Source organism: Podarcis liolepis (genome assembly GCF_965112155.1).
Source record: "Podarcis liolepis genome assembly, chromosome: 12".
NCBI lineage: Eukaryota > Metazoa > Chordata > Lepidosauria > Squamata > Lacertidae > Podarcis > Podarcis liolepis.
The window spans coordinates 54,222,061-54,249,316 of NC_139563.1; the positions used below are offsets into that span (position 1 = coordinate 54,222,061).

At 44.3% G+C, this 27,256-nt stretch overlaps 1 protein-coding gene across 2 annotated transcripts; it reads right to left on the reverse strand.

Annotated features, from left to right (window-relative positions):
* Window positions 1–1,850: 1,850 nt before the first annotated feature.
* Window positions 1,851–27,226, reverse strand: MATCAP2 (microtubule associated tyrosine carboxypeptidase 2). 2 transcript variants are annotated; one of them, XM_083468822.1, is made up of 8 exons: window positions 26,857–27,226; window positions 25,741–25,800; window positions 15,799–16,484; window positions 10,901–11,044; window positions 9,071–9,203; window positions 6,901–7,206; window positions 5,805–5,902; window positions 1,851–5,406 (listed from the first exon to the last, which is right to left on the reverse strand). In XM_083468822.1, exons 2-8 carry the CDS (start codon window positions 25,787–25,789, stop codon window positions 5,245–5,247), a joined length of 1,578 nt encoding a protein of 525 aa, XP_083324948.1. In that variant the 5' UTR covers window positions 25,790–25,800; window positions 26,857–27,226; the 3' UTR covers window positions 1,851–5,244. The 2 variants fall into 2 exon arrangements, with proteins under 2 accessions (XP_083324948.1, XP_083324949.1); XM_083468823.1 differs by lacking the exons at window positions 25,741–25,800; window positions 26,857–27,226 and adding an exon at window positions 23,292–23,726.
* Window positions 27,227–27,256: the final 30 nt, after the last annotated feature.

The window sequence follows — 27,256 nt, forward strand, 5'->3', positions numbered from 1 at the left end:
TGACTCAAAAGGACTAAATTGATTTAAATCCATATACTTTGTGTTAACTATTTGAGAGTCATGAGCCCTGTCCACTTTTTAGTAACGGATCTAATAGAAAGAATCTTTTTGGCATTCAGCTAACTTATTTATTTCAGTGTTGTAATGGTTCTAGGGGTTGCTCGTGTGTAAGCAGGTGCCTATCTCCCCGGCTGGGTGCAAACACCTGGCTGAGTTGCCAATGTGAACCTTTTCTGTCCGGACAGCCACTCACCCGTGGCTGACTCAATCGCTGGCAGAATCCGTCAGTGGGCGTTTCTTGAACTTCTTCCAGCAAAGAAGCTCTTTGACGCCTAGTCTCCTCCTACTCTCTCTGTGCGAAAGCCTTCTGCGCAAGGAGGGCGTAGGCAGCGGAGGACCTCTACTCTCTCCACTGGTCCCCGGCAAGGAGTCATGGGACCGCCTCGCCGCTTGCCCCATCTGCCCCCCTTCTCCACTGGTGCTACACTGATTCTCTTCCCCAGAAGATGGGCTGCTTCTCCCAATCCCTGGATGCTCTCTGGAATCCCTCTGGATTTTGCTCTCTCCCTCCGGCACTGATGGCAGTTCCCTGACATCTGTATCCAGCTATCACGGCTTGATCGATGGATATAATTCAACTGGATTATGTCGTGATTCTGTGTGATTCTCCAGATAAATAAATAAAGTGCTTCTGCCAAGGTTTGATTTGCTCATAAGCATTAAAAGTTGAATGGCCGAAAAGTTGAGCCCTAAACTGTTCACTTGGGCACTAACAATCTGTTAGGCATTAACCACGTGTTAATCCAGTAACAAGCTTATCTGAGAGTTTCGGTGCCTCCCAAAACTGAAGGGCAGAGGTGTCTTGGGGTAGGAAGATTATGTCTACTATAGGATGTTTAGATGTGCTCATCTCTTGATTAAAAAGTAAAACTAGATGGTTCAGAGCAGGGGTCAGCAAACCTTTTCAGCAGGGGGCCGGTCCACTGTCCCTCAGAATTTGTGGGGGGCTGGACTATTTTTTGTGGGGGGGGGAATGAACAAATTCCTATGCCCCACAAATAACCCAGAGATGCATTTTAAATAAAAGGACACATTCTACTCAAGTAAAAACACGCTGATTCCCGGACCGTCCGCGGGCCGGATTGAGAAGGTGATTGGGCCGGATCCGGCCCCCGGGCCTTAGTTTGCCTACCCATGGTTCAGAGGCATAAAAGAGAGCGTTGTAAAACGTTTATTTTGGCCACCGGCATAGGTTGGCATAAAATACCGTAGTTTTCCATGTATTGGACAAGGTTTTTTGACTCAAAAATCGCGTCCAAAAACTGGGGTTGTCCAATACAGATAGTGGCATTGGGGGGGGGGGGGAGAAGCAAGGCACTACCAGCCAGCATATAGGGCATATAGCTGGTACTTAAGACTCATTTAATTTTTTATCTATCAGTAGCCACCCAGTGGACCAAAGCACTAAGCTGGCCTGAAATAAACTTGCTCCTGGAGACATATTTGTATGTTTGAATGAAGCAGAGATGACAGGGCAGCTGTTGTTGGTAAAGAGCGTGGAGAGTGGCTGGAGAAATCCAGCCAGATGGGTGGGGTATAAATAATAAAATTATTATTATTATTATTATTATTATTATTATTATTATTATTATTATTATTAGAGACACTTGTTATTGAGTTAGCAGTATAAGGCTTCTCCACCAATAAAATGCAGGTATAATTTCTCTCTTTACTGAAACTCTGAAGTTTCCCCCCCCATTAAATTTTAGAGGAGCTACAGATCTAATAGCAAAGATGTCTTGTCAATTATAAATAAACAGCGTGAGACTTTCTGGTGAGACCCGTACACATACAATACAACCCTTATTTATTTTGGAACTTAACAACAGGTTGTCACAATTTTTAAAAATCCCAAAAGGTTTACAAAAGCACCGTTACAAATCTACAACACTTTATATAACAACATTGGTGCTGGAAAAATCGCCTGAGGTGGGTTTTTTTTTTGCTGGGCATGTGATTTCCTGACTTCAAGAATTGTGACTTGCACTGAACTAATCGTAACATGTTAGGAATAATGTGAAGTGAATAGCAAGCATTTAAATGGCACTAGCAATTTTTGGTAAGGCCCGCTGTCGACTGCAAATAAGATGACTGCATTGACAGAACACAGGGTTTGTACCTTTATGTACTATAGTTATTCTGTTTGTCTTATGAGGATGATTTCTGCCTGTGCCATAAACAGCAACACATTGCCGCATGTGCAGTTAATTGTTGTAAACAGCTCTTGATTTTTTAAAATGAGGGGCAGTATACAATTGTTTAGAAGTTAACAGCAACTATGCTACGGAAAAGACCACAGATCAGGTACAGCACATGAATGTGTGAATCCACCTCGTGTAGCTAAGGTTTAGATAGGTACAAATAGTATACAGGAACCATTGTGCTGGTTGAAATACAGATAATTACTGTTGCGGCTATTTACAGTACTCGGCAATCTTCTCGAGACAAAGGCTTTTGTATTAAAATTATACATCAACGTATTTGGTAAACATCCAAGGCGGCAGGAGTGTACAAACCGCTAATGCGCTAAACATGTTATCATTCAAGTTGTTACCCCAGCATACTATGAAGTTACTAATGCTCATGCTGTAGTAACTTCTGGTACAATATCCTGCAACCTATTGCCCACATGGCTATAAAAACCCAGTAAATACTGATGTGGAGGCTTATACTAAGCTTATTTAAGCTCTGTTCCTTTGATTAATACATGTATAAGGCTGCTGATGTGTTAACTTGTGTTAATCGTACAGCCATGTGACATCCACTAAGTTATGGAGCTGATTTACGCAGACAACATGAAAGCTAACATCTGTGGGGAATAGGAATCTGTTCAAAATAGAACCGTCTGTATGAGAGTTAGATTCACTTACAGCAACAGGAGGCCCTTGAATTCAATGAAGGAAAGACAGAAACTGTATTAACAATAGAAAATTGAGGCTGCCGTATGTTTTCTTGGCCCATGTTTTGTAAAATATTTTGGTTAAAAATTGTACTTCATCACCCCACTGCAGAATACTACATCCAGGCATCTAGCTCAACGTATAATATTAAATTGGAAAATATTCATTTTCCCCCCAATGCCCATGATAAATGAGATTTTCATGACAGGCTATAAGATTAGAAGCCAATTTTTATAACTGTAAAACAGGAGTGGTCTTCACAGTGCTTGAATTCATGGTGGGTGGTTATGCCATTATTGCATCAATGAGTTCCAGGCTCTTTTTTAAAAAAATGCAAGCAACTCTGTAGAAGAGTGGAAGGATTTGGGGATTCTACTCTACTGTATTCCTCTGGGGTTCTTCATATTTTGAAAACCTCTTTTTTAAGAAACAAAAACGGCATTGTGGTAGTTGAGAGATCTGGACATGCAGAAGAGAAATGTGTTCTGCCTTTATGGTGCTTGTAGATGGGTCCTGAGCACCAAAATGCTTAGGATGGATCCTGAGCACTTCTGTTGCTTCCCGCCCCCGCCACTCCAGCTGTTGGCCCTACATGAGGATATGCCTTCATCCAGCATCAGCAACATGAACAGAAGCTTCACAGAGTCAGGTCTTACTAAAGGGCAATATAATGGTCAGGAAACAATGGAAAGGAGCCAGTTGTGGGGTTTTTTTAAAGGGTGAGGGAGTGATGGTGTAAAGGCAAAATAGGTGGAGTTGGGGCCTGCGCCTAGGAGGTGCTAAACTGGTAAAACCAGCAATTGAACCTGGCAGGTAGAAAACTAGTTGCTAAGGAAGGTTGTGCCACTGCCGATGAAGTTATATCTGCATTGAGAAAAGCATTATACATATAAGGGTCATGAATTACATATCTTTATATATCTGCACGTTTCCTATATGGATTAATGAAGCATTTTCAGAATACAGAAAATGGATATTTTGCTCCGCAGAATTATAACGATCTGTGATACCTGCATCTTACTGTATGAAATTCCAAACACTCTCCTTCCTGATTTCCTCTTGATGCACGCTCAAAAAAAATGTGTCAAAATATGTGAGAAATCCTCTTACGGAGCTCTCTAATGGAGTATTATGAACAATGGGAGAAAGCACCTTTTACCATTTCACATATACTCCACCGTTATTGAAATGCATATTGGGGGGGAAATCATTGATGTCAACAGGACTATACTATTGCAACTGCCCTGTGAACTTTCACCACAACCTAGTTTTTGCACCACCTACTTTTGGAACGTTCCAACGAATTCCAACCAGACCTTTGAAGGGTATGCATGCAGATTAAAGATTATAAACTATGGCCAGAGTTGCATCCCATGGAGCCAGGCTGCCTGTAGTGTCCTGGTTTTCCAAGGCAGTCTTCCAATTGCCACAGCTAAGAAGCACAGATTTCCTTGAGCTTTGAAAGTCAGGTCACATTGTCCTCAGAAACAACACCACACTGGGAGTCATGATGTGTCAGTTTTGACACAGAATCAGGGTGTAAAGAAGCTGACCCCACAACTAAAAGCCCCTTTATTAGGGGATCATTGATGAAGAATCTTAGCTAACACATGAATGGAGCCTAACAGGGTAATGTAGTCAACTTTTCTATATTAGAACTGAGAAATACACGTGTCTTTCTCCAGCAGAAGATGCCAGAAACATGGAAGATGAATTCAAAGAACAGTTGGCATAGTAAAGTGTATAAGCAAATTACTTAACCCTCAGAAAACTGCTTAGCTATAATACTGCACGACCCGGAAACCAACCAACAAGTGAATGGGGTCAACAAATTAGAAAATGCTACATTCTAAAACATTTAAGTATTATGTTGCAAATAGCAATATGCTAGGAAGGAAATCATTCAAAAGCCTGTAGAATTGGCAAACGCCACAGTGAAAGAATCTACACAAAGAATTTCATAAAGGATGTTTCCAGCTATAATTTAATCCGCGAGTTCCAGCTATAATTTAATCTCAAAAATTTACAAAATCTTTCATATATCTTGAGAATGGGGTGGAAAGGAGCATATTTTTTCCTTTGAACGTAAACAACTTCTGGACTGCACCTGCGCATTTTACCCCCTGAAAAAAACCTACCACCACCAGAGAAGCAGGTTGAAAGAATATAGATTTTTGCCAGGCATCAAAAATAAGGTTAGTTATTCCACTTCTGTGAGTCAGGACTCACTGCGTTCCAGTCTGGTATAAATGACGCAGGCGTCAAGCAAAAAAAGAGTGGCGGTTTAGGGCAGAAGAAGCCTAAGCTCCGTGTCAGACAGCTCGTTGACTTCCATGATCTTCTCCAGGTGTTCCATGTACCTCGCGTGGTCTTGCAAGAAGTGTGGCACCCTCATGTTCTCAATCATTCCTAAATCCTTCAGGCGATCCACATCCTCATAGGAGACCTGGATAGTAGAAAAAGAGGGTTCAATGCAGCGCAAGCATCTAGTTCTCCAAACGTGGACTCAGTGCCACCTTGCACGCCCTAGTTCGGCACTTTAGCACTAAACCAAAAGCACAGGAAGAAAACCTTGGAAAGGCAGATACCATGCAAAGTGGGGAAACTTTAGGCCAACTTAGGTATGGCCCAAGAGACCAAGATACAGTGCTAGAAGCAGAGTCAGAATCCAACCCACTTCTTTCCAATGGACGTAAATCCGCCCCTGGCTTATAAACCGGCTTATGCATCTCCCACTTGCACTTCCATGTTCTCAAATCTTCAAGAGTACACTGTTGGCAGGAAAATCTATGATTCGTGATTGATCTATTATAGATCAGTGTTCCACTCAGCAATTTCACCCACCTTTCCAAGAGCAGTCAGCAAGCAGAAGTCGATGGTATGTCGGTATCTCAGAATCCGGAGGATGCCATCCAAGTAGACCTGGTCTTTACTGAAGCAACCTAAAGTAATTGGATTTATTGGTGGCGAGCCCAATTTTAGGAAAAAGCAAAAGATTTAGCAATGCACAAATGACAATTATCCTTGTATATTTACACAACAACACGCACATATATATATCGGGAACAACTCAGTAGGCTTTTCTTCTGACAAAGCACACACAAGCTTGTAAGACTGCAATCCTAAACATATTAAGTCTCATTGAACTTGGTGGGAATTACTTCCGAGTAAATATGCTTAAGTTAGCATATGAGGAGATTAATAGATCAATCCATGCCTCAGCTAAGTAAAATGTTTAAGACAGAGTTTTCCGAACTGTGTGTCGTGACACGTGAAGTGTGTCGGCTGCAGTGTGTTGGTGTGTCACACAAAGGCTCCCCGCACTCCTCCTGGGGCTAATAAGGGAGCGAGCGGCCTGCCAGTTTGCTAGTAAAACTGAATTACTGTGTCGTGAAATGATGCGTCTCTAAAAAGTGTGTCACCAACATGAGAAATTTGGAAAGCTCCGGTTTAAGATGTAACCCACCTTAATTCTACTGAAAAAAATAAGGGGAGCATGCCAGACCTAAAATTTGCTGCTGCTCCTAGCATAAACATTTAAGATCACTAGCTATGACATGATGCAGGTATATACCTGGACAGAAGTCTAATCCGCTTTATTTCATCTTAAATGGTTCAAAGAGTGAGCCACCTCCTTCTGTGACCTGTGAGTCAGCAATTTGTGCATGACTATTACGGTGGTCTTGAAGCTCAAACATCTCAACTGTACTTAACAAAGCTTTATTTTGAATATTCTGTATCGTTTTTGTACCTATATCTCATTCCCAACAGAGATTCCTTCTACTTTTACCTTTTTATGACTCCCGTTTTTAAAGACTTGTAAGAACAATTTCTGCCCTAGCCTGAACTTTTGTTTCTGGAGCTTCCAGGGAGCCTTTTTAAAGAACCACAGCTTCAAAGAAAACATTCAAACCGAAGGGGAGGGGGGGAAAAGACTTACCTGGAACAGAAGTATCGGTCCAGCCTCTCTTGGCTCGAACACAATAGTCCCATCTAGTGTTGGGGTCTGTGACAAACTTCCCAATGTCCCGAAAGAGCTCTTGGAAGGACATTTGGCTCGCTTGGTAGACCGTGTAATACAGAAGTGCCGCTCTCCACAGGAAGGGATCTTTCCGAAAGAGAACACTGTGGATACTTGCCAGGCCTTCCTCTGTGGGGTTGATGGGTTTGAGGCCATGTTTTCTTCGCCCATTCCAGGTGCTCCACAGCTGGCTGTTGTTATTGATGCCTCTCAGATAATGAGTTCCTGTAAAGCATTCAGACAACCGCACACTCATGCAGGCATTGCCAGAAGGTTAGCCACAAATATTTGCAAACTGCAAAACAACACCCCCAAAACCCAAGCATAACCAAATTTAGCCTCAAGTTCAGAACTTCTCAAGACAGTGCGAGATGACAAATGCAAGTTCTTTTGACTGTGGGCAAGCATTCTGCCTCTGGAACTCAAGTTCATGTCAGTAAGAATTGTGCTAGAGCATGGGTAGGCAAACTAAGGCCCCGGGGCCGGATCCAGCCCAATCGCCTTCTAAATCCAGCCTGCGGACAATCCAGGAATCAGCGTGTTTTTACATGAGTAGAATGTGTCCTTTTATTTAAAATGCTTCTCTGGGTTATTTATGGGGCCTGCCTGGTGTTTTTACATGAGTAGAATGTGCGCTTTTATTTAAAATGCATCTCTGGGTTATTTGTGGGGCATAGGAATTTGTTCATTCCCCCCCCCCCAAATATATAGTCCAGCCCCCCACAAGGTCTGAGGGACAGTGGACCGGCCACCTGCTGAAAAAGTTTTCTGAATCCTGTGCTAGAGTTTGACTTGGTGGGTTGCACCCATTGCTTAAGGGCACAATTGCGTTGCCTTGGCAAACAGAGGATTCCAGCCCCACATTTACTGAGGTAATCCAAATATAGACGCAGGAGAACCCATGTGGCCTTGTGTATATGTGCTTAGGTCTTCCTGTGTCTAATGACTTCCCCCTGCAAATCGCCCAATATTTCTTTTAGGTCACTGACACTTACTTTCCCCCTGGCTGAGGGAAGGGAGGTTAAAAAATTGACAGGGGGTGGGCAAAGGGTTAAGCGCTCTCTTCCTGTCCAATCACGTCCTCAGTAAATGCTCTGTCGCCCAATGAGCTTTACAGAACAAGAATACCATTAGGAACAAGGAAAGAGACATCATTTAATGCGAAGCACTTTCCTGAAATCTTTTTTTCTCACCATACTGCTAACGGTTGGATAGAGACCAGGTGGTTTTTATTTTATTTTATTGCACTATCTTCACCCAGACCCTTAAGAAACTTATATGCTGATCAGAAGATCCCTCAGTACTGATTGGCTCCTGGTCTAGTCTTGTGATGGACTTAAAGTCCTTAGTCGGTGTAATGGGTATGAGTTACCCGTGCGTAAACTGCCGCCTCTCTAGGCTTAATTGCCTTGGTTAAACCGTTCTGACTGCACAGCCCATCTCCGCGTGGCTGTCTCAGTCGCTGGCAGAATCTGTCTGTGGGCGTTTCTTAAACCTCTTCCAGCATAGAAGCTGTCGGACTCCCAGTCGTCTCCTCCTCTCACTGCGCGGGAGTCTTCTGCGCAGGCAGGGCGTGGGTAGTGGAGGACCTGTGCTCTCCTCACTGATGTCCAGAGAAGAATCCCGGAGCTCTCCCTCCGCTTCCCCCATATCCCTGGTGTTGCGCTGATCTCCTTCCCCCTCTACCGAGCTGCTTCTCCCCCTGGTGCTGGGTCCTTCGCCCGCAGAATCTGGGAGCCTCCCCTTCGCCTCTCGCTCTGATGTCAGTTCCCTGACAGTTGGCAAGCTACTTCTCTGTTGACCTGACCTCCATGGTTTCCACCATCCCTTGTCAGCTCCTCATCTGCAGATGGAACTGCCTCCTTGGATGGAAACCACGGCTTCCGGTTTTCCAAACCAGAAGACCTCCCTCATCCTTTGTCAGGTGACTGGGATCATAACCATTCAGCCATTCCTTCTTGGTGAAGAAAGGCCTTAGCTATCAGCACCCTTCTCAACAGCATCCGGCTTAGCAAGTCGCATAAGAAATGCCTAGAGATGGGCTTACTTGCATGACCTATCTGCGCAATGGCTTCCCTTATGTACGTACCTATTTCGTGCCTCAGCATTCCTTCCAGCCAATGCTCACGTGCCGTGGCAATATTGATGGTAAGAGTTGGGCGGCCGTTCACCACCGTCATCGAGGCTCGAGAAAGCAAGTCTTCGGAGAGATGGACCACAATCTGAATAAAAAAGAAGAGAAATGAGATATTAAACCTTTAAACAATCAAAGGTTTTGCATTCCTAGCTCCAGCAACACATTTCCAATTCTGTATAGAGTCATTGCCAGGTTTTTTAATTTATGATTTTCAATTTTACACATTTCAATAATTTTACAATCATTTTAACACTTCAGAACTTGACTTCTTTCCCCCTCTTTCTATGGTTCCTTAAATTTATTTTTAGTATTTTCTGCATATCCAAATGAGCTTAATTTGCTCATTTATTCATCTACTTTAAATATATATTCTTATAAAACTGCAGGTTATTACAATAATCCTGCCAATGTTCTTATCTGTTTACAGTTTGTTTGTAAATATTCAATAAACCTTTTCCATTCTTTAAAAATATTGTTATCTTGATTTCTTATTTTTCTGGCAAGTTTCACCATTTCTGCATATTCCATAAGTTTTTGCACCCATACTTCTTTTCCTGGGACTTCTTCTTCTTTCCATTTTTTGGACAGGTAACATTCTTGCCACTGTAGTCGCATACATGAATAAATTTCTATACTGTTTGGGTAGTTCTGTCCTTATAATTCCCAAAAGGAAAGCTTCTGGGGTTTTTTTTACAAACGTTATTTTAAACATCTTTTTCAATTTCCCAGTAAGCTTTAACCTCACTACAAGACCACCACGTATATAGAGTCATTATGAACCAAAAGTTCAAGATGTCGATTCACCCAACGCAATGCCAATGGACTGCAGATACAACAGGAAGTGACTGTTGCAAAGGGTCAGTGAAGATTCACTAGTCCAGCACCCAGTCACAACCATGTCTAATACAGACTGCACAATATAGGCCCCAGACAGAGCAATCCTGTGCTGGACCCATCTGGGGCTGTTTGGGCACCCGGCCTCTGAGCATCCAGCGAGAAATAACCAAGAATACAGAAAAGAAAGTGACAGAGGTGCTATTTCTGTTGGGAACAATGAATACTGGTGAATTCTTATGGATTACAGTGGTGCCTCGCAAGACGAAAAGAATCCGTTCTGTGATTCTCTTCGCCTAGCGGTTTTTTCGTCTTGCAAAGCAAGCCCATTGACGGATTAGCACTATTAGTGGCTTTTAGCGGCTTATCGGCTGATCGGATCAGCTGATAAGCGGCTTAGTGGCCTAGAAAAAGGGGGGGAGGAAAAAAACTGCAGGAACTCGCAAGGCATTGTCGTCTTGCGAAGCAAGCCCATAGGAAATTCGTTTTGCGAAGCACCTCCAAAACGGAAAACCCTTTCGTCTAGCGAGTTTTCCGTCTTGCGAGGCATTTGTCTTGCGGGGCACCACTGTATATATTTTTCCCCTGCTGGGTTTAGCTGAAGTAAAACAGTATGAATGAAAGCCTAGAAAGCCAATTCAGTTACGTGAAGGGTGAGATTTCTCTCCTTGCTGACATGACCTTTGCCACTGAGATGTCCAGGTGAAATGTGTCGTGACCTGGCCCTAGCATTGGGCAAAGAGAGGCAGATGCCTCAGGTGACAGGTGCTGCAGGGCTGCAGTGGAAGCTACTCTCCTTTCTTCTAAAAGTTCCCAGATATCTTAACCTGGATAAGTCTGGGACATGTGACTGGGGCGTGCATGGGTGAGCCCTGACTCTATGATGTTAGATTGATTGATAAATCGATAGATCGATCAACAGACAAACGCTGTTACAAGTGATCCAACCTCGCCTAGGCAGCCTTCTTTCATCATGTATTTCCTGACATGGTTCCAGATACGACTTCTGGGCAGGAGGCTGCCTCCGGTGGCTTGCTCAAAATTTTCGTAGCTTCCATACTTTTGCAAAGTCAGTTCCATGATTTTGATGGCCTGCACGAGAGACAAAAACAGAGCAAAAGCTGTTAATCAGGGGCTTAGTGAGCAGGTAGAGCTGGTGACAGGGAGCAGTTCAGACTCCAAGGCTGAAGCAGAGAATCCAGAGAATTTGCCTTTCCTGCTGTGATAAGCTACCCTCCCCCTCGGTCTCCAATAATGTGCAGAATGACGAGGAGGGCAAAACAAAAACCAGATGTACACAGATGCAGTTTGAGACTGCTTGGGATACATCTGGAAGAGGACAAGTCAGAGAGGGAAGACGGCAAGGACCTTCTGCTCCACACGGGCAAGACCTGCTGGGAAGCGTTGCTGAGTTGTATGCTGTTTCCAAGAGTTAACTTCACTGGCAATGGAGCCCTGCGTCCGACTCCAGCCCTGACAATGGGTATTCCCCAAAACAGATCATCTTGAGGCCCTAGGCAGCTTCATAGAGCTGGGCAGAATCTCACTGGCCCTTCATGTCATGAGACTCCTGCTCAGCCGGCAGTGCCACCCTTGGCCACCTGCACTGCAACAATGCCAGAGCTCCCTTGCACTTCCTCTGCTGGACACCAATACACAGGCAATGTGCACAATATCAGAAGTTTGTATAGATATTTCACAACAAATACAAAAACGAGTCTCCCATTATCCAGAAAACATCTCTGCCCCAAGTAGAGCCACCTATGCACTCCAGAATGCACATGGAGACTTTGCACATGGGGACTTTGCACATGGGGACTTTGCACATGGAGACTTTGCACATGGGGACTTTGCACATGGGGACTTTGCACATGGGGACTTTGCACATGGAGACTTTGCACATGGGGGCTTTGCACATGGGGGCTTTGCACATGGGGACTTTGCACATGGGGACTTTGCACATGGGGACTTTGCACATGGGGACTTTGCACATGGAGACTTTGCACATGGAGACTTTGCACATGGAGACTTTGCACATGGAGACTTTGCACATGGAGACTTTGCACATGGGGACTTTGCACATGGAGACTTTGCACATGGGGACTTTGCACATGGAGACTTTGCACATGGGGACTTTGCACATGGGGACTTTGCACATGGGGACTTTGCACATGGGGACTTTGCACATGGGGACTTTGCACATGGAGACTTTGCACATGGGGACTTTGCACATGGGGACTTTGCACATGGAGACTTTGCACATGGGGACTTTGCACATGGAGACTTTGCACATGGAGACTTTGCACATGGAGACTTTGCACATGGGGACTTTGCACATGGGGACTTTGCACATGGAGACTTTGCACATGGGGACTTTGCACAATTCACTTCAAAAGAATAGGCGGTCTGGCAATTGCAAAAGGACTTACACAAAATACTGTCTCCTCCCACTGAGGGGAATAGGGCTTCCTTTACAGGCAGAGGAACACCAAACACACACCCAAACCTCCCATGCTTACATGCTAAATTTCTGGACATGAGCACAAGTAGAAGAATACTATTTTGATTTCCATTTCGTGAGTTTCCCATCCGTTTTCAGATTCCGACACGTATGTCTGTGATCTACTAGAGACTTACAGGAAAGTTTGTGCTCTGTTGTGACGCAGGAGGGCAATGTACTTTGCAATGTGTCACCTAAATAATTCAGAGTGATGGTTCTCCAGTTTCCCTAACAAAGTCCTAGAACTTTGACAGACGTTTGGAACACCCATCGCTCATTACACAGATCCAGTTTCTGTTGGGGAGAAAAATTAATTGCTTCATTTAAATAGACGGATCCCTTTAATATTTCATCTTCCAGCACAATCCTTTTCTTCCTTGCATTGTCAAGCAGGGAGAAAAGGAGGGCCTATGGAAAAAGCGAAGATATAATCCCCTCACGCCCACACCCCACCTGTTGCTAAAAAAGACCTCTCCTTGCTCTGTTGTAAGTCACCCTTAGGTTTAGTTTGGCATAAGCAAAACTCTTAGAGCCAATGTGAATTTGATCCAGTAAACCACTGAGGGAGCAGCGTCAGGTTATGCAAGCATCTGCCGAAACAGATATCTTCAATGCGTGGGCTCTTTTCCTTATTGTTAAAATACTGAATTGCAGTACAATCCTACCAATGTTTAATCAGAAGTAAATCCCTTTGGGCTCAATGGGATTTACTTGCAGGGAAGTGAATATAGGATTGCAGCCTTAACATACTGGAAGAATTAATCAGCAACCAACTCTGTTTTCAGTCATCTGGAAAATCCCTCTCTGTGGTGAAACTGAGATTTTCATAAGAACTGGGCTTCCTTTATGCAGCATGCAAGAAGTAGAAAGGAAAAGAAATACCATCATCCACTGTATTCTGTCGAAAACAAACAAGGAAGCTGCGCATCCAATATTCCCAAAGGAAAACCTTTTCGGAAAGGTTTGCGTGATTTAACTTTGGCTTGCTGAGCACTTGAGCTGACTGAGGAATTCAGGATATGGAAGACTTGTTGAAGGGGGGATAGGAAAGGAAATTGGTCAGTGGGAACATGTGTTCGCTCCTGCAAAATCAGCTTACTTGGGTCGTTTATTTAGTGCTGTCTATCATCCATTTGCCAACTTAACATGGTTTTTTGCATGCAACGCTAAACCATGGATTAATGCTACTCGGATGAGCCTCAACAGGTCTCCAGCAAAGCAGTAGATCCATGCCCTGCCTCTCCCCCTTCTCCCCATTTAACACCAAGCTGAAAACTGGAAGCAAATTTGGGAGATGTCCTCCTCTCAGCTGCATGGGATGAGAAAGGCACTGTTCGTGCCTGACGTTTCTCTTGGAATTGCTGAGGTGTCTCCTCCTAACACTAAACCATGGCTTACCTTCACATGTGAACCACCCATTCAGTCAATCCTAACTTTTTTTCCCCATGTGAAAATGAAAACATACATCGTTCTAACTTGATGTCTGTAGATGATGAGACATCAATATCAGCCTTAACCTAGATCCTTTGGTACCGGTGGGCTATGGGAAGCCAGATGTGCACTTAGAATAGGAGTGGGGAGCCTGTGGCCCTGCAGATGTTGTTGCACTCCAACTCCCATCTACCCCACCCGGCATGGCCAATGGTCAGGGATGATAGGACCTGGAGTCCAGCAACATTTCATTTATTCATTGCATTTACATCCCACCCGTTTTTCCTCCAATGACCTCGAGGTGGTGTGCGTGGTTCTCCCCTTCCTCATTTAATCCCCACAATTACCTATTGAGGTTGGTTAGGATGAGGGACAGTGACTGGTCCAAGGTCACTCAGTGAGATTCATGGCTGACTGAAGATTCGAACCTTGGTCACCCAGCTCCCAGTCCCACACGCTTAACCAATACACCTTGCTGGCATTCTGGAGGGACACTGGTTCTCCAGCCCTTAGGAGGTCTTGCAAGGTCTTCCTCACCCACCTCAGTGCAGAAGGCAACTGGAAAGCTGTGTCTCTGTGGCGCTATCGCCTCCGCTGAAATGAGGAAGCCCACCTTTGCAGGAACAAGGCTCTTGTTTGAAGGCTGCAATCCTAAACCCAGCTGCTTCTAACTAAGGAGATGTGGATGTCTCCGAGGGGATGCATCACAATGGAAATGAGGGGGAAACAGGGCTTATCTTCTGAAATGTTCTGGCTACACAATAACTGATCTGCACAGACCCAACCTTATTTACTAACCAGTCCCTGCCACATTTCAGTCAAAGTCAAGGGCAAAGAAGCCAGTGTGCTGCCTAAATCAACAAAATGCATTATGTAAAACTCTCCAAAGTTAATTAAACAACAACAAAATCAATACATGCTAACCCACTAATTCTGACTGCAGGGCAGTCAGTCATCAACATACAATTTCCTTCTCTGATTTCTTTCATCATCAATATATTATTATTATTGTTATTATTGTTGTTGTTGTTGTTGTTATACTAGAAAAACGCTTTTATGAAGCGTTTAACCCACAGCGCCACCTGCGTCCCGCCTTTATTTTGCTTTTTCTCCCCTCTAACCAATAACTTGAATAAATAAAATAAGATGAAATATAGGAATCAACCGTCGCCCTCTCGGCCTGGGAGGTAAAAGAGGCCAAAGCCTGGATTTGCTTCCGTTCCTCATTTGGGAGGAAAGACAACCGCAGGGGACTGTTTCCTGAAAGCCAACTCAACATTTGAAGAATGAGTCACTTTCTTCTTGCCTTTTGGGTCATGGCATAGAGCAGCTTAGCACTCCAACTCCCCTCAGCTCCAGCCAGCATGGCCAGTGGTTAGGGATGATGGAAACTGGAAGGTGGTAATATTCTTTAGGTGATAAAGGTAAAGGTAAAGGGACCCCTGACCATTAGGTCCAGTCGTGACTGACTCTGGGGTTGCGCCGCTCATCTCGCTTTATTTGCCGAGGGAGCCGGTGTACAGCTTCCGGGCCATGTGGCCAGCATGACTAAGCCGCTTCTGGCAAAGCAGAGCAGCGCACAGAAACTCCGTTTACCTTCCCGCCGGAGCGGTACCTATTTATCTACTTGCACTTTGACGTGCTTTCGAACTGCTAGGTTGGCAGGAGCAGGGACCGAGCAACAGGAGCTCACCCCGTCGTGGGGATTCAAACTGCCAACCTTCTGATCAGCAAGTCCTAGGCTCTGTGGTTTAACCCACAGCGCCACCTGCGTCCCGTCTTTAGGTGGTGGTGGAGGGCAAAAGGCAGAGTGACTTTAAGAGTGCAAAGCAAGTTAGAATTTTAAGAAGCAGGAGACCTAAACCCAAGGGGAAAGCGAAGAAGCAGTATGGCACTGGGAGCTGTGCACCTTTACCTGCTTAAGAAATGTGCTGGACGCCTGGCTGTGCTTTGCTATCACGCTGGACAACGCAGAGCTTGCATATTCAAACTGCGGGTTGTAGCTGAAGTCCGACTTGAAGAACTTCATCTTCTCCTTCTCCACGTTGGAAGGCTTGATGGCAGTGAGGATACAGAACTTCCGCCCAGCGGCGTCTCCCTCTTTTAAATAGCTCTTGGATCTCTGCAGCGGCTTTGGCTTGGCGAGGCTGGAGAAGGAATGCCTTTTCGCCTTGGTCTTGGGCAAGCCAATGCTGCTCCCTGTTACGGAAATACTGCGTGCCAACTTGATGCCGCTAGGTATTGGGCTTGTGATGAAGAGGGAGGGCTGCCGGCTGAGGCCGCACCACCCGCTCCGGGGCAAAGGTGGCGGGGCCTTGATCTTCTGGCGCTCGCTGCCCCGCAAAGCATTAGGGGGCTTGGCCGGCTTCCGGTGCCTCTTGTGGTGGGTCAACGGGTGCTTTTGGAAAAGGTGCTTTTTTTCCTCTTTGCTCTGCAGAAGGACGTTGTAGCTGCTGGTCCCTGTGGTGAATGTGTCCTTGAGGATTCCTGACTGGGACAGGTGCCGAATGCTGCTGCTTTCATTCTTAGGAAAGAAATTGTACTCGTCCGGACTCAAGACTGTCTTTTTTGAGAGCTCTTGCTCTGGCCAGTGAAGCTTTTCTGCAGTAAATTAAGAAGAAAGAAAAGGGCTAGGAAAAGCAATCCAATGAAAAATGACGTTTTCAGATTCTGTGCAACTAGGAACGTGCAGGCATAGAAACACACAAAGGCAACCTTTATATATATAACTTACTGATACAAACATATCTCCAAGAGCTTGGATTGTGGCACCTCAATGCACAATCATTAAGAATACATTAAATACAAACAAAAGCCTGAATTCACCTGTGGTGAATTGCCAAGGAGTGCCAAGGAGTGTGGTGGAGTCTCCTTCTTTGGAGGTCTTTAAGCAGAGGCTTGACAACCATATGTCAGGAGTGCTCTGATGGTGTTTCCTGCTTGGCAGGGGGTTGGACTCGATGGCCCTTGTGGTCTCTTCCAACTCTATGATTCTATGTGGTAAAACCCCTATTTTGAGACTGAATACAGTTCTTCAATATATCTATCTACGTAGTGCCTTCAAGCTGGGAAATGTTTCCCTATTACATGGGGTGTCCTGAACATGCCACCATAGCTGTCAACTTTCCCCTTTTCTTGTGAGGAATTCTATTCGGAATAAGGGAATTTCCCTTTAAAAAATGTTGACAGCTATGCATGCCACAAATATCTCTGCACAGCCATGTGAGAGAGAGATGGGGGATAAGAGGGAAAGCAAAGCAAAATTGTTCTCCCCACTTTATTGGAACAGTCATAAAACTGTCACCTTATTTGCCTCTTGGTTCTACACAGAAAGAATGCTACGCGCTAAACATTTCCTCTCAGTGGGGACAAGAGAAGGACTTCCTTTCCCACCCTTTCTGGCACAAGTGTCATTTGGCAGTTCCTGCTTCTCCAAAGCTATGGTGCAGAAGTAATTTCCCCTCTTGTGTTTCCTGGATAAAATAAATAGTTGAGCAAATTGTGGCTATTCTTGAAACGTCAAAAATAGAGCTGGTATCTCCCTCCTCCTGCTCAAAAATGGAAAAGACATTGCTTAACAGTGTGGTTGTGTACAAGAGAAGCCCACAACTCCCAAACTGGATCCAGGTAGTGGACTTTGGAAACAACTGGCCCACTCCAGTCCTAAGATTAATGGATGAAAACTCCTGACTTGCTTGTCTCTTAACCATAGGAAGAGACCAGCTCCACAGGGAAATTCCATGCTTACATGCCACAGAATCCAGCCCTAGCTCAGCACTACAGTGGTACCTCGGGTTAAGTACTTAATTCGTTCTGGAGGTCTGTTCTTAACCTGAAGCACCACTTTAGCTAATGGGGCCTCCTGCTGCCACCGCCCCGCCAGAGCACGATTTCTGTTCTCATCCTGAAGCAAAGTTCTTAACCCGAGGTAATATTTCTGGGTTAGTGGAGTCTGTAACCTGAAGCGTCTGTAACCCGAGGTACCACTGTAAACTGTTAGCCTTATTCGCAATACTTCAGCTCCACATTGAAAATAATAATTAAACACATGAATACATTTATCCATCTGCTTGCCCATTACTAGATTTTTCAAAGGCAACTGCTCCAGATATTGAAGAGGAAAAGGAATTGGAGGTGGGGAGCTAATCTGTGCCGTGCACAGCTGTTTCTTGCTTTAAACTTCCAGAACCATTTAGCTGCCCCGAGCTGGACTCTGTAGAAGAAACCAAATCAAATCAAATATCTTTAATACAGTCAGTGACCAGAAGCAAGTAGAAGAAACCATGCTTGGGTTGATCAGATGGAGGGCACTTCTACAGCTGTGTATAACAGAACCACTGCCTCAATCCTCTTTTGGCATGTGTGGGTGAAACATAGAGTACAGTGGTACCTCGGGTTAAGTACTTAAATCATTCTGGAGGTCTGTTCTTAACCTGAAACTGTTCTTAACCTGAGGTACCACTTTAGCTAAAGGGGCTTCCCACTGTTGCCGTGCCGCCGGAGCACAATTTCTGTTCTCATCCTGAAGCAAAGTACTTAACCTGAGGTACTATTTCTGGGTTATAGGAGTCTGTAATCTGAAGCGTCTGTAACCCAAAGTACCACTGTATATCCAAAGAAGGGAGGAAGAGTTCAAAAAGACTGAGAAAGGCTTCTTTAGATTAGGCTCACATTTAGATATAGAAGAGGTCCAGTGAAATTGGCTATATTGCTCTCAGTGAACGAAATTATGGAATGCATTGCCCAAAAGCAAAACCCCCATAGAATGGGATAATGAAATTTCTGGTAGTAGATTCTGTTTTCCCAGCAAACACAAAACACTGTGAAAGCTTTCATTCCTGTGACTTCAGTGTAATTACTTTACCCCCATAAATTCTTGCATTAAAATGCTGTCAAAGCTGCCAAGACAAAGAGTGTAAGATCAGCATACCATGCTGTTGTATGCAATGCATAATATATAAAATACCTCAGAAGCAATATTTTACATTCGTGTTTCCTGTAAACACTGCAAAGGTGGAGTAAGAAGTGCTAAACTCAATCATGTGCAAGATGACGTGTGATGCTAGTTTGGCTTGAAGGGTAATTTGAGAAACATTCCCTTTTATGCTTAGCAAAGCACCACAGGGCATAACAGTTCAAGTCTGATTTGGTCATTTTAGTCAGCGTCAGCCCAAAAGTGCTTACCCAGAATGTTTTGCTTTGGCATGTACCAGAGGACTTGACAAACTGCCATTCTAGCAATCATCAGCAAAAATCTCCTGACAACAATGAAGTCAGAATACCCTTTGGGGATCTAATAGCACAATCCTGGGCACACTTACCTGAAAACAAGAATGTCCAATGGACTTACTTCTGAGTAAACATGCGTAGGATTGCACAGTAAGAGCCACTTCTCAACTTCCGCTGGGGAAGGTCTTGCTTGAATGGAACTCTAAGCCATAGTTTAATGTGATGAGAACAAGCCACAGATCCCATGCTCTCCCCTCATCCATCACAGCTGAGAGGTGTTTCAAAGTGTCTACTTCCATTTGCCATTAACCAGTTTAGCATTTCATCCAAGCCCTAAAACATAGTTAATATTGACTGTTTTTCTAAAACAAGCCAGCTTCATAACCCACATTCAAAGTTGTCTTGTTTAATAGTTAACAGTAGCCAGGCTTTGTCAGGTCAGATGACTCAATGAACAGTGCTTAAACCGAAATGAAAGCTTCCCAAACCCTCCTGGTGCCTGTCCCAGAGTCAAAGAGAGGGAGCCTAGGAGACAGAGCTTCATGGTGGCTCACCGATGTCACACTAAACTATGGTTATGCATGCTGTCCGAACTTCCCCACTGAGTCCTGCTATTCAAGGAACACCATGAGACATAAAGTAAGTGGAAAGTTACGTTCAAATAGAAATATGTGGTACAGAGCCATTTTAAACTATAATGGAAGGAAGGAACTCCGATGGGGAAAGAATGATGGCTCAAAATATAATTTAAATGAGGCCTACATTGGCTTTCTCCACAATCCTACAGCATGCAGAACATGCCTACTCAACTTAAAAGCCCCTCTTCCTAATGGCAGGTATGTGATTACAGTGTACTCTGCACATGCTGAAGAGCACTCTTGCCTCTCTCAATCCTCCTCAGTATCCTCCTTGCTTCTCTTGCTGTTGAAATTTAGAATGTGTCATGTCCTTGAGGCTAGAATCTACTCTGCTTAGCACTGTGCACTGATGGGACTGCACAAATGATTCTTAATAATGGTTTCACAAATACCGTATTTTGCGCCCCATAGGACGCTCCGGCCCATAGGACGCACCTAGTTTTTTTTGGGGGGGGGGAAATAAAGTAAAAAAAAATTATTTCCCCCCCAGGTGCGGGGCTGGAAGAACCAGGTCGGGGAACAGCGGGAAGGCGCGCTCTGCCTCCCCGCTGTCCCCCGAGCTTGTGGGGCTAGCTATGGGGAGAAGTGCGCTGATCCCGGGACTGCAGGCAGCTCTGTGCGGCCACCGGGAGTGGGGCAGGACTTCGCGCCCGGCTCCCGGTGGCCGCACAGAGCTGCGCTGATCCCGGGACTGCAGGCAACTCTCCCGAGGGTTGCGCAGAGCTTCCTGAAGCCTGGAGAGCGAGGGGTCGGTGCGCACCGACCCCTCTCGCTCTCCAGGCTTCAGCGAAAGCCTGCATTCGCCCCATAGGACGCACACACATTTCCCCTTCATTTTTGGAGGGGAAAAAGTGCGTCCTATAGGGCGAAAAATATGGTACCTTCCCATCCCACAACAAACCAGTTTAAGTGCGTCCTATAGGGCGAAAAATATGGTACCTTCCCATCCCACAACAAACCATGAAGACAAGCTGCAGTGAATCTGAAGTGTGTGGTCCCCTCTCCTCCTCCAGTGTGGCTGCAAGGACTGCAGGCACTCTTGTTTCTTTTTTAGATCAACTGCAGCTTGCCATGCCGCTCAAACCCAGACAAACTATGCTAGCTCTTAACCATGTTTAGTGGAAACTTCAAACCAGTTCATAAAGCTGGCTTGTTTCATTAACCATAGATAAGATTAATGAAAGCAGAAGCAAGCTGTTTCCTTAATGCATGGTTTCAATGTGGCATGTTTAAACAAATCATAAAAAAGGTAAAGGTAAAGGACTCCTGACCATTAAGTCCAGTCATGAACGACTCTGGGGTTGCGGCGCTCATCTCGCTTTACTGGCCGAGGGAGCCAACATTTGCCCGCAGACAGTTTTTCCGGTTCATGTGCCAACATGACTAAGCCGCTTCTGGCGAAACCAGAGCAGCGCATCGAAACGCCATTTACCTTCCCGCCGGAGTGGTACCTATTTATCTACTTGCATTTTGACATTCTTTTGAATTGCTAGATTGGCAGGAGCTGGGACTGAGCAACGGGAGCTCACCCCATTACGGCGATTTGAACCTCCAACCTTCCGATCAGCAAGCCCTAGGCTCAGTGGTTTAGACCACAGCGCCACCCGCGTCCCTTAAAACAAACCATAGTTAAGATCAACCACAGTTTGTTGGCACAGGTGACACAACATGCTGTGGTTCAGCAAAAACAGAAGAAAAATCTCCCAAAATCCTTGTAGCCATGCCGGAGAAAGAGGAGGGGAAGAACACACGTCCTCCTCAAAGAATTCTGGGTGCTGTAGTTTACCACTTGCAGGGGTACAGTTCATGCCAACCCTTAACAAACTGCTGTACCCAAAATTATTTTAGGCAGCAAATGTGCTTCAGATGCACTTTAAAGGTTTAGCGTGTATGTTGCCTATCAAGGAAGCTTGAATACTATGCTCAAACTAAATTATGTAAAAGTCAGTAAGGTTATTTTAATACACATTCTATTTGATTATCTTACCTGAACTACATAACTGAATCTATTTGTTTCCACAAGAAGTGTTTGTTGCGAGAGGAGATCAAAGGTAAGCAAGGTTCAGGTACAGTTCCCCACATGGGGGAAGAGGGATGGAAGGTGTAAGGCCCCTTGAAAACTGGATTTTGAAATAAAAAATATCTCAAAGCTGTCAAAATGATGAGGGCTAGAAATCTGCGGGCTGCAGATTTCTAAAGAAGTAACTATTTGTGATATAGACAAAATTAATTTTGAATTAAATATTGTCTAGAGTTATCTGCCCCTTTGAATCTCTGGTATTTATCAGCCCCATTTAAGATCCCTGGCATCTCCAACACTGTTATGCTTTTGTAACACTACCAACCCAAAGCCGTCCTGTACATGTAATCACTTCAGGAATTATTGAAATTATCATAATGACATCCTGTCAAAGTGGGCTATTAACTTATTACATCTGTCCCTGTTTGAGCAGGCTTTTCCAATATCAAAATGGCTTTGGAAAGAAGTCTTTCGGAAGCTATCTTTAAATATATATATAGCAACAACACCAGAACTGTATACTTTACATGTTATCATAAATAAATACAAATTATTGTAGCTATATTATTAGCTTGTAGTCTCTATGCCGCTGTGGTTTATACAATTATTGCTCTATAATAATTACTCTAGCAACAGCCTTTTCTGTTGAAGAGCATTACGGCTTGCACTTTTTAAAATCAACTAGCAGTCTCTATCTGTGCTGTGTTTTTTCATCCTTTACATTTTGGGTGGTCTCCTTTTAATCAGTGGTGAAGACAAAAGCGTGATTCACAGGCAAAATATCTGCATTATTACTGAACTTTTCATTTCATTTGTCAATTTTCCTTTCAGTATTGCAAATGAGGGACAGACATAGCATGTCAAAGTGAATGGTAAGAACCATCAGCATTTAAGAAACTCCATAAAATGTAGTTTCTCCCACCAGAGTTCTGTATGATTCCATGAGAGCACTACTATTGATTTTAATGGTCAGAAAATAAAGTCCTTTTTACATTTGTCACACACACACACACACACACACACACACACACACACGAAACTTACTTTGGCAGACCCAAGCTAGAAAAATGGTGAAATGAATGTACATAAATATTTATAGGAAAACTGAAATCCTTATTGCAGTCTTGAAAAACACAAGTAGCAATTTTTCATCATGGCATCTCCTTCCAGAAAGGCAGGCCATGCTCAAAAGCGAAAGATCAGTTGCCCAAAAAGTCATCTTACTCCACAGCCTATGTATTTGGTTCTTTGTTCAAGGGGGGTATATTTATTCTGTTGTAAACAGAAACTCTATTTTAACCACGGCCAAGTGAGTTTGCTACATCGCATTAAAGCGACAACCCTCGCGTTTTAAGTACTCTCGTGCAGAATGCTATCTCTGATTGGATGCAAGTTCCATTTTCCGTGGCTGCAAATCCTGGGCGCGCACAGACCCTGCCTTGCTGCGGTGGAAGAATGTCAGCAGCTGCAAGGACCGGATGGGTTAAAGGAGCAAGGAAAGAAATGAGCGTGATTACTCACCAGTGACACGGATGGATTCCAGCATCATCCGCCTCGAGCACTTCGGGTCTCCCCAGCCACCCAAACCGAGCCCCTTTGCACCCAAAAGTCCTTCCTGCCTCTTCCTGCATGCACAGCCAGGCACACACGAGCGAGCGAGCCCTTCTGCTTAGATGCACTGGCTTAATGCAAATCCTGAAGCCGCGGGATAAAGCGCACCGTTGCACCCGGCAAACCGAAAAAAGGATGCCCGCGCCTTTTGCGCACCGTGCGTCCCCGCTGCCTTCACCATGGCGCACCACCAGCACCGACCGCCATCCTGCCTCCCTCTTGCCGCTGCTGCTTTATAACGAGACTTTGCAGACTCCAGCTAGAGAGAGGCGCTGTCTGTTGCTAGGACACCCGCTCCTATTTCCGCCTAAACAACCTTATAAAGCGGGGGGAAGAAGCGACGCGAGTTTGCAGATGCGCAATGGATGCGCAGTGCAGGCATCTCCACGGAGACGGCGCTTCCCAAAGATGCAACGCGCCGAGGCGCGCCTGGGAGCATCTCGGGGCTTGTAGTCTGGGAAGGTGGGAACCTGTAGGAGCGAGCCTAGGCTCTGCAAAAGATGGGGAAGCAAAAGGGAGTTTGATCTGGCTTATATCCCGCTTCTCCAAGGACAAAGTTCAAAGCGGCTCACAATAATCACAGTTGCCATAAAATATAAAAAACACCAGTACCTTGCGAACACAGTAGCATATAAATAAAGCAGACAGCAGCAAGGAAATAATCAAGATTGCTACAATTCAATAACTGGAATTCCAGGGGTGTGGCGCAGTATCTGTAGTTGTCTCAAAATCCAAAATGCTCCTTTTTCCAGTCTTTTTTATTATTATTATTTCTGCACTGTGCTGATCTAAGTCAATGTCTGGCTTAGCATGTCATCTGAAGCCAAGCTTGTGGTTCAGCTCCCTCCTCACTAACCATGAGCTGTTGCCAAGGTATGTCCTCTAGTTCGAAAAAGACTGGGGAGCACCAGGCAACTGGGAGCTCTTTTCTGGGAGCTGGAAGTTTGGCATGGGCCCAGTATGCCAAAGTTTAGCTTACCATTCTGCAAAAGTCACAATTCAAAATGACTCAAGGCATCCTCTCCCTAGATGCTATATCTGTATACCCAGTGCCTTTTTTTGCAATAAAATTAGATGCCGAAACTCACCATGAAGTTGTTGCAGTAAGTCGCCGGGTGACTTGGGGCAGCCCTGAACAGATACGGCTGCCCCCTGGTGCAGGTCAAATAAATGTGCCCCCGCCTCCCTGTTCTCTTAGATTCAGGGCAGCTTGGAAGGCCCCTCATGCGAACACACGTGCAAAGGTAGAGTCCTGCCTGGAAAGCTTAAAGCCCAACGCTGCTACATGGGAAATGGATTGAATAAAAGGAAATACAGTGGTGCCTCGCAAGACGAAAATAATCCATTCCGCGAGTCTCTTCGTCTAGCGGTTTTTTCGTCTTGCGAAGCAACCCTATTAGCGGATTAGCGGATTAGCACTATTAGCGGTTTAGCGGCTATTAAAGGCTTAGCGGCTTAGCGGCTTAGAAAAAGGGGGGAAGCGGAAAAAAATCGCAAGACTCGCAAGACGTTTTCATCTTGCAAAGCAAGCCCATAGGGAGATTCGTCTTGCGAAGTGCATCGAAAACGGAAAACCCTTTCGTCTAGCGGGTTTTTCGTCTTGCGAGGCATTCGTCTTGCGGGGCACCACTGTATGAAATGGCCCTGCCCCATAGCTTGACCTATTGTGGCTAGAAGCTAGGTGCAATCATAGATCTAAAAATATAGACTCACACACATGGGCATAGCCAGGATTTATGGGGGGCAGGCATTATGTTAGGGGGGGCAGAACCAAGTTATCTGTGGCACAATTGGTCAGTTAGTTAAGTTTGTTTTTTAAATTTGCTTGATTTAGCACCCACCTGGCTATGCCTATGCTTGTACATGCTAAGCAGCTTCCGTTTTTCAACACTGAACTCAAAGTTGATCGTACCCTTCAGAGAGCATTTATTTACACTGGAAGAAACCTTTTCCATGCATGCTGGTAAATATGTATGTAAACCTAATGTCAGTTAGTTGCCAGATTAGCAGCTCTTCAGAGCGCTACCAATATGCATCTTATCTTGGTTTCCTTAAGGTGAAAAATAAAGTTTGAAATTTTCATTTTGGGCTTCTCCAAAGGCAAGAAGCAGATGTGGGGAGCACCAGCCCTCAAAGGCACCCACCTGAAAGGTGCCAGAACAGCGCTCTGGCTGGGGAAAAAAGCACTGTGTATACCTGACCCTATTTTAAGTGAGATCCATGAATCTTCTGAACCAATTGTTTTAAATATATACTGGCACTCGTTCCACGTAATGATGGTCTTATGAACATTATATTCCTTTGCAATCCTGGTCCTAGATGAAGCAAGTGTGCTATGTCATCACTCTATGGTGGGTACCTTGTTTCTTTCTAGAAGTAGCTTTGCACTTTGGAAATCTCCAAGACATGGATAAAGCACCTAAACAGAACGAGAAGACCAGGTGTCATTCGGCTGTGTTTGGAAAATAGTTCAGGTTGCAATTCTATGCACATGTTCCAAGGGGAAGTCTCACTGAACTCAGCAGGATATTTCCCCCCTGAATAGATAGACATTCATAGGGTTGTGCTATTGGTGTAATATGAGAACCCATAGATGATTAATTAGCACATGCTTTATTTATCACCTCTGGTTTCATATGTACTTCTAAAAGAATTTCTGTTATCTCTTCAGGCAATCCTAAGAACATACAACCTGTGGCATTGTTCAGAAGTTGAGAACTGAGCCAGAATGTTACAATGGATGCAATTAATAGCCTAAGAAAGGAATAGATCCCTTCATTTTTAGAAGTAGGAAACATATATTGATGTGTCCAGCTGTATCACAAAATTTACTCTCATTGTACGTAGTTAAAATAGTTCAGCCACTTGTTAACAAATGTTTCATCAAATAAATATATAAAATTCATTTCGCTGTGAAGCTGCCTCCCAGTAGTCTACCCTCGCAACCCCTTGTTTATGAGATCCAGTAGTATTTATTTGGCTCATGTAAGTTTCTGGAGGGTGTCTTGATCTTAAAATAGTTTGAAAATTTATCACCTCTATATGGCAGTTAGTTTCAATGCTACAAACCTTATAAGGAAATGTTCATTTGTGCTAAATCTCATTCTGATAAATATGAGGAAATCTGCATCCTTTCTCTACCCAAATGTACATTTTAAATAGTCTTGTAATAGTTACTGTTAACATCTAAATAAAATAGCATTCCTGATTTTCTGAGCCTAAAGCTAGCTTTCCATTCCTCCTAATAATTATTGTTCCTAATTTTCATTTTCCTTTCTTTTGATGGCATTGTATGTCCTTCTCCCTTTGCTTTAGCAATCTGTTAAGAGAGTAAGCCCCATTGAATTCAGTAGAACTTACTTCTTGGTAGACAAACATAGAAATGCAGCGATAAAACCTCATCCCCATCTTACAACAGAGTCTTTGTCTCTAGGAACAATATTTGCTACCGATGCTAGGACGAAATTTTACTTACCTGAGCACAATAAGGCTAGTTCACCAAATTAAGATAACACTCTTGCAGGAGCAGTATTTTCTGGAATACATGAAGTCCAGAATTGCAGAGATACATTCTATTCCTCTCTGCTTTTTTACCTGTTAAATTAGCAAACCTTGTATTTAAAACTTTTATTTTGAATACAAGTTCTTTTTCTTCTTCCTGAGTTCCTCCTTTGTGTTTATTTTGCATTTACTGAAATATTAAACCAGACCTAGGATAGCCATTTTTGGGAACAGGCTCAAAGTCCTCATTATTTCTCTACCGGTTGACTTGAAGGTCTTCTAAACTGTTACCGGCTGGCTCCTTTCTGACCATGTATCTTAACTGACACTCTCTCTACCTGCTTTTCTAGAACACTGCGTTGAAGCTTCTATGA

Coding starts and splice junctions, on each gene's coding strand:
- MATCAP2 (XM_083468822.1), bottom strand. CDS start 25,789: ATGTCTTGGAGATTTCCAAAGTGCAAAGCTACTTCTAGAAAGAAACAA. Junction 16,485..25,740: donor TACTTCTAGAAAGAAACAAG/GTACCCACCATA, acceptor AATTTACTGCAG/AAAAGCTTCACTGGCCAGAG. Junction 7,207..9,070: donor AATGCTGAGGCACGAAATAG/GTACGTACATAA, acceptor AATGCTTTACAG/GAACTCATTATCTGAGAGGC.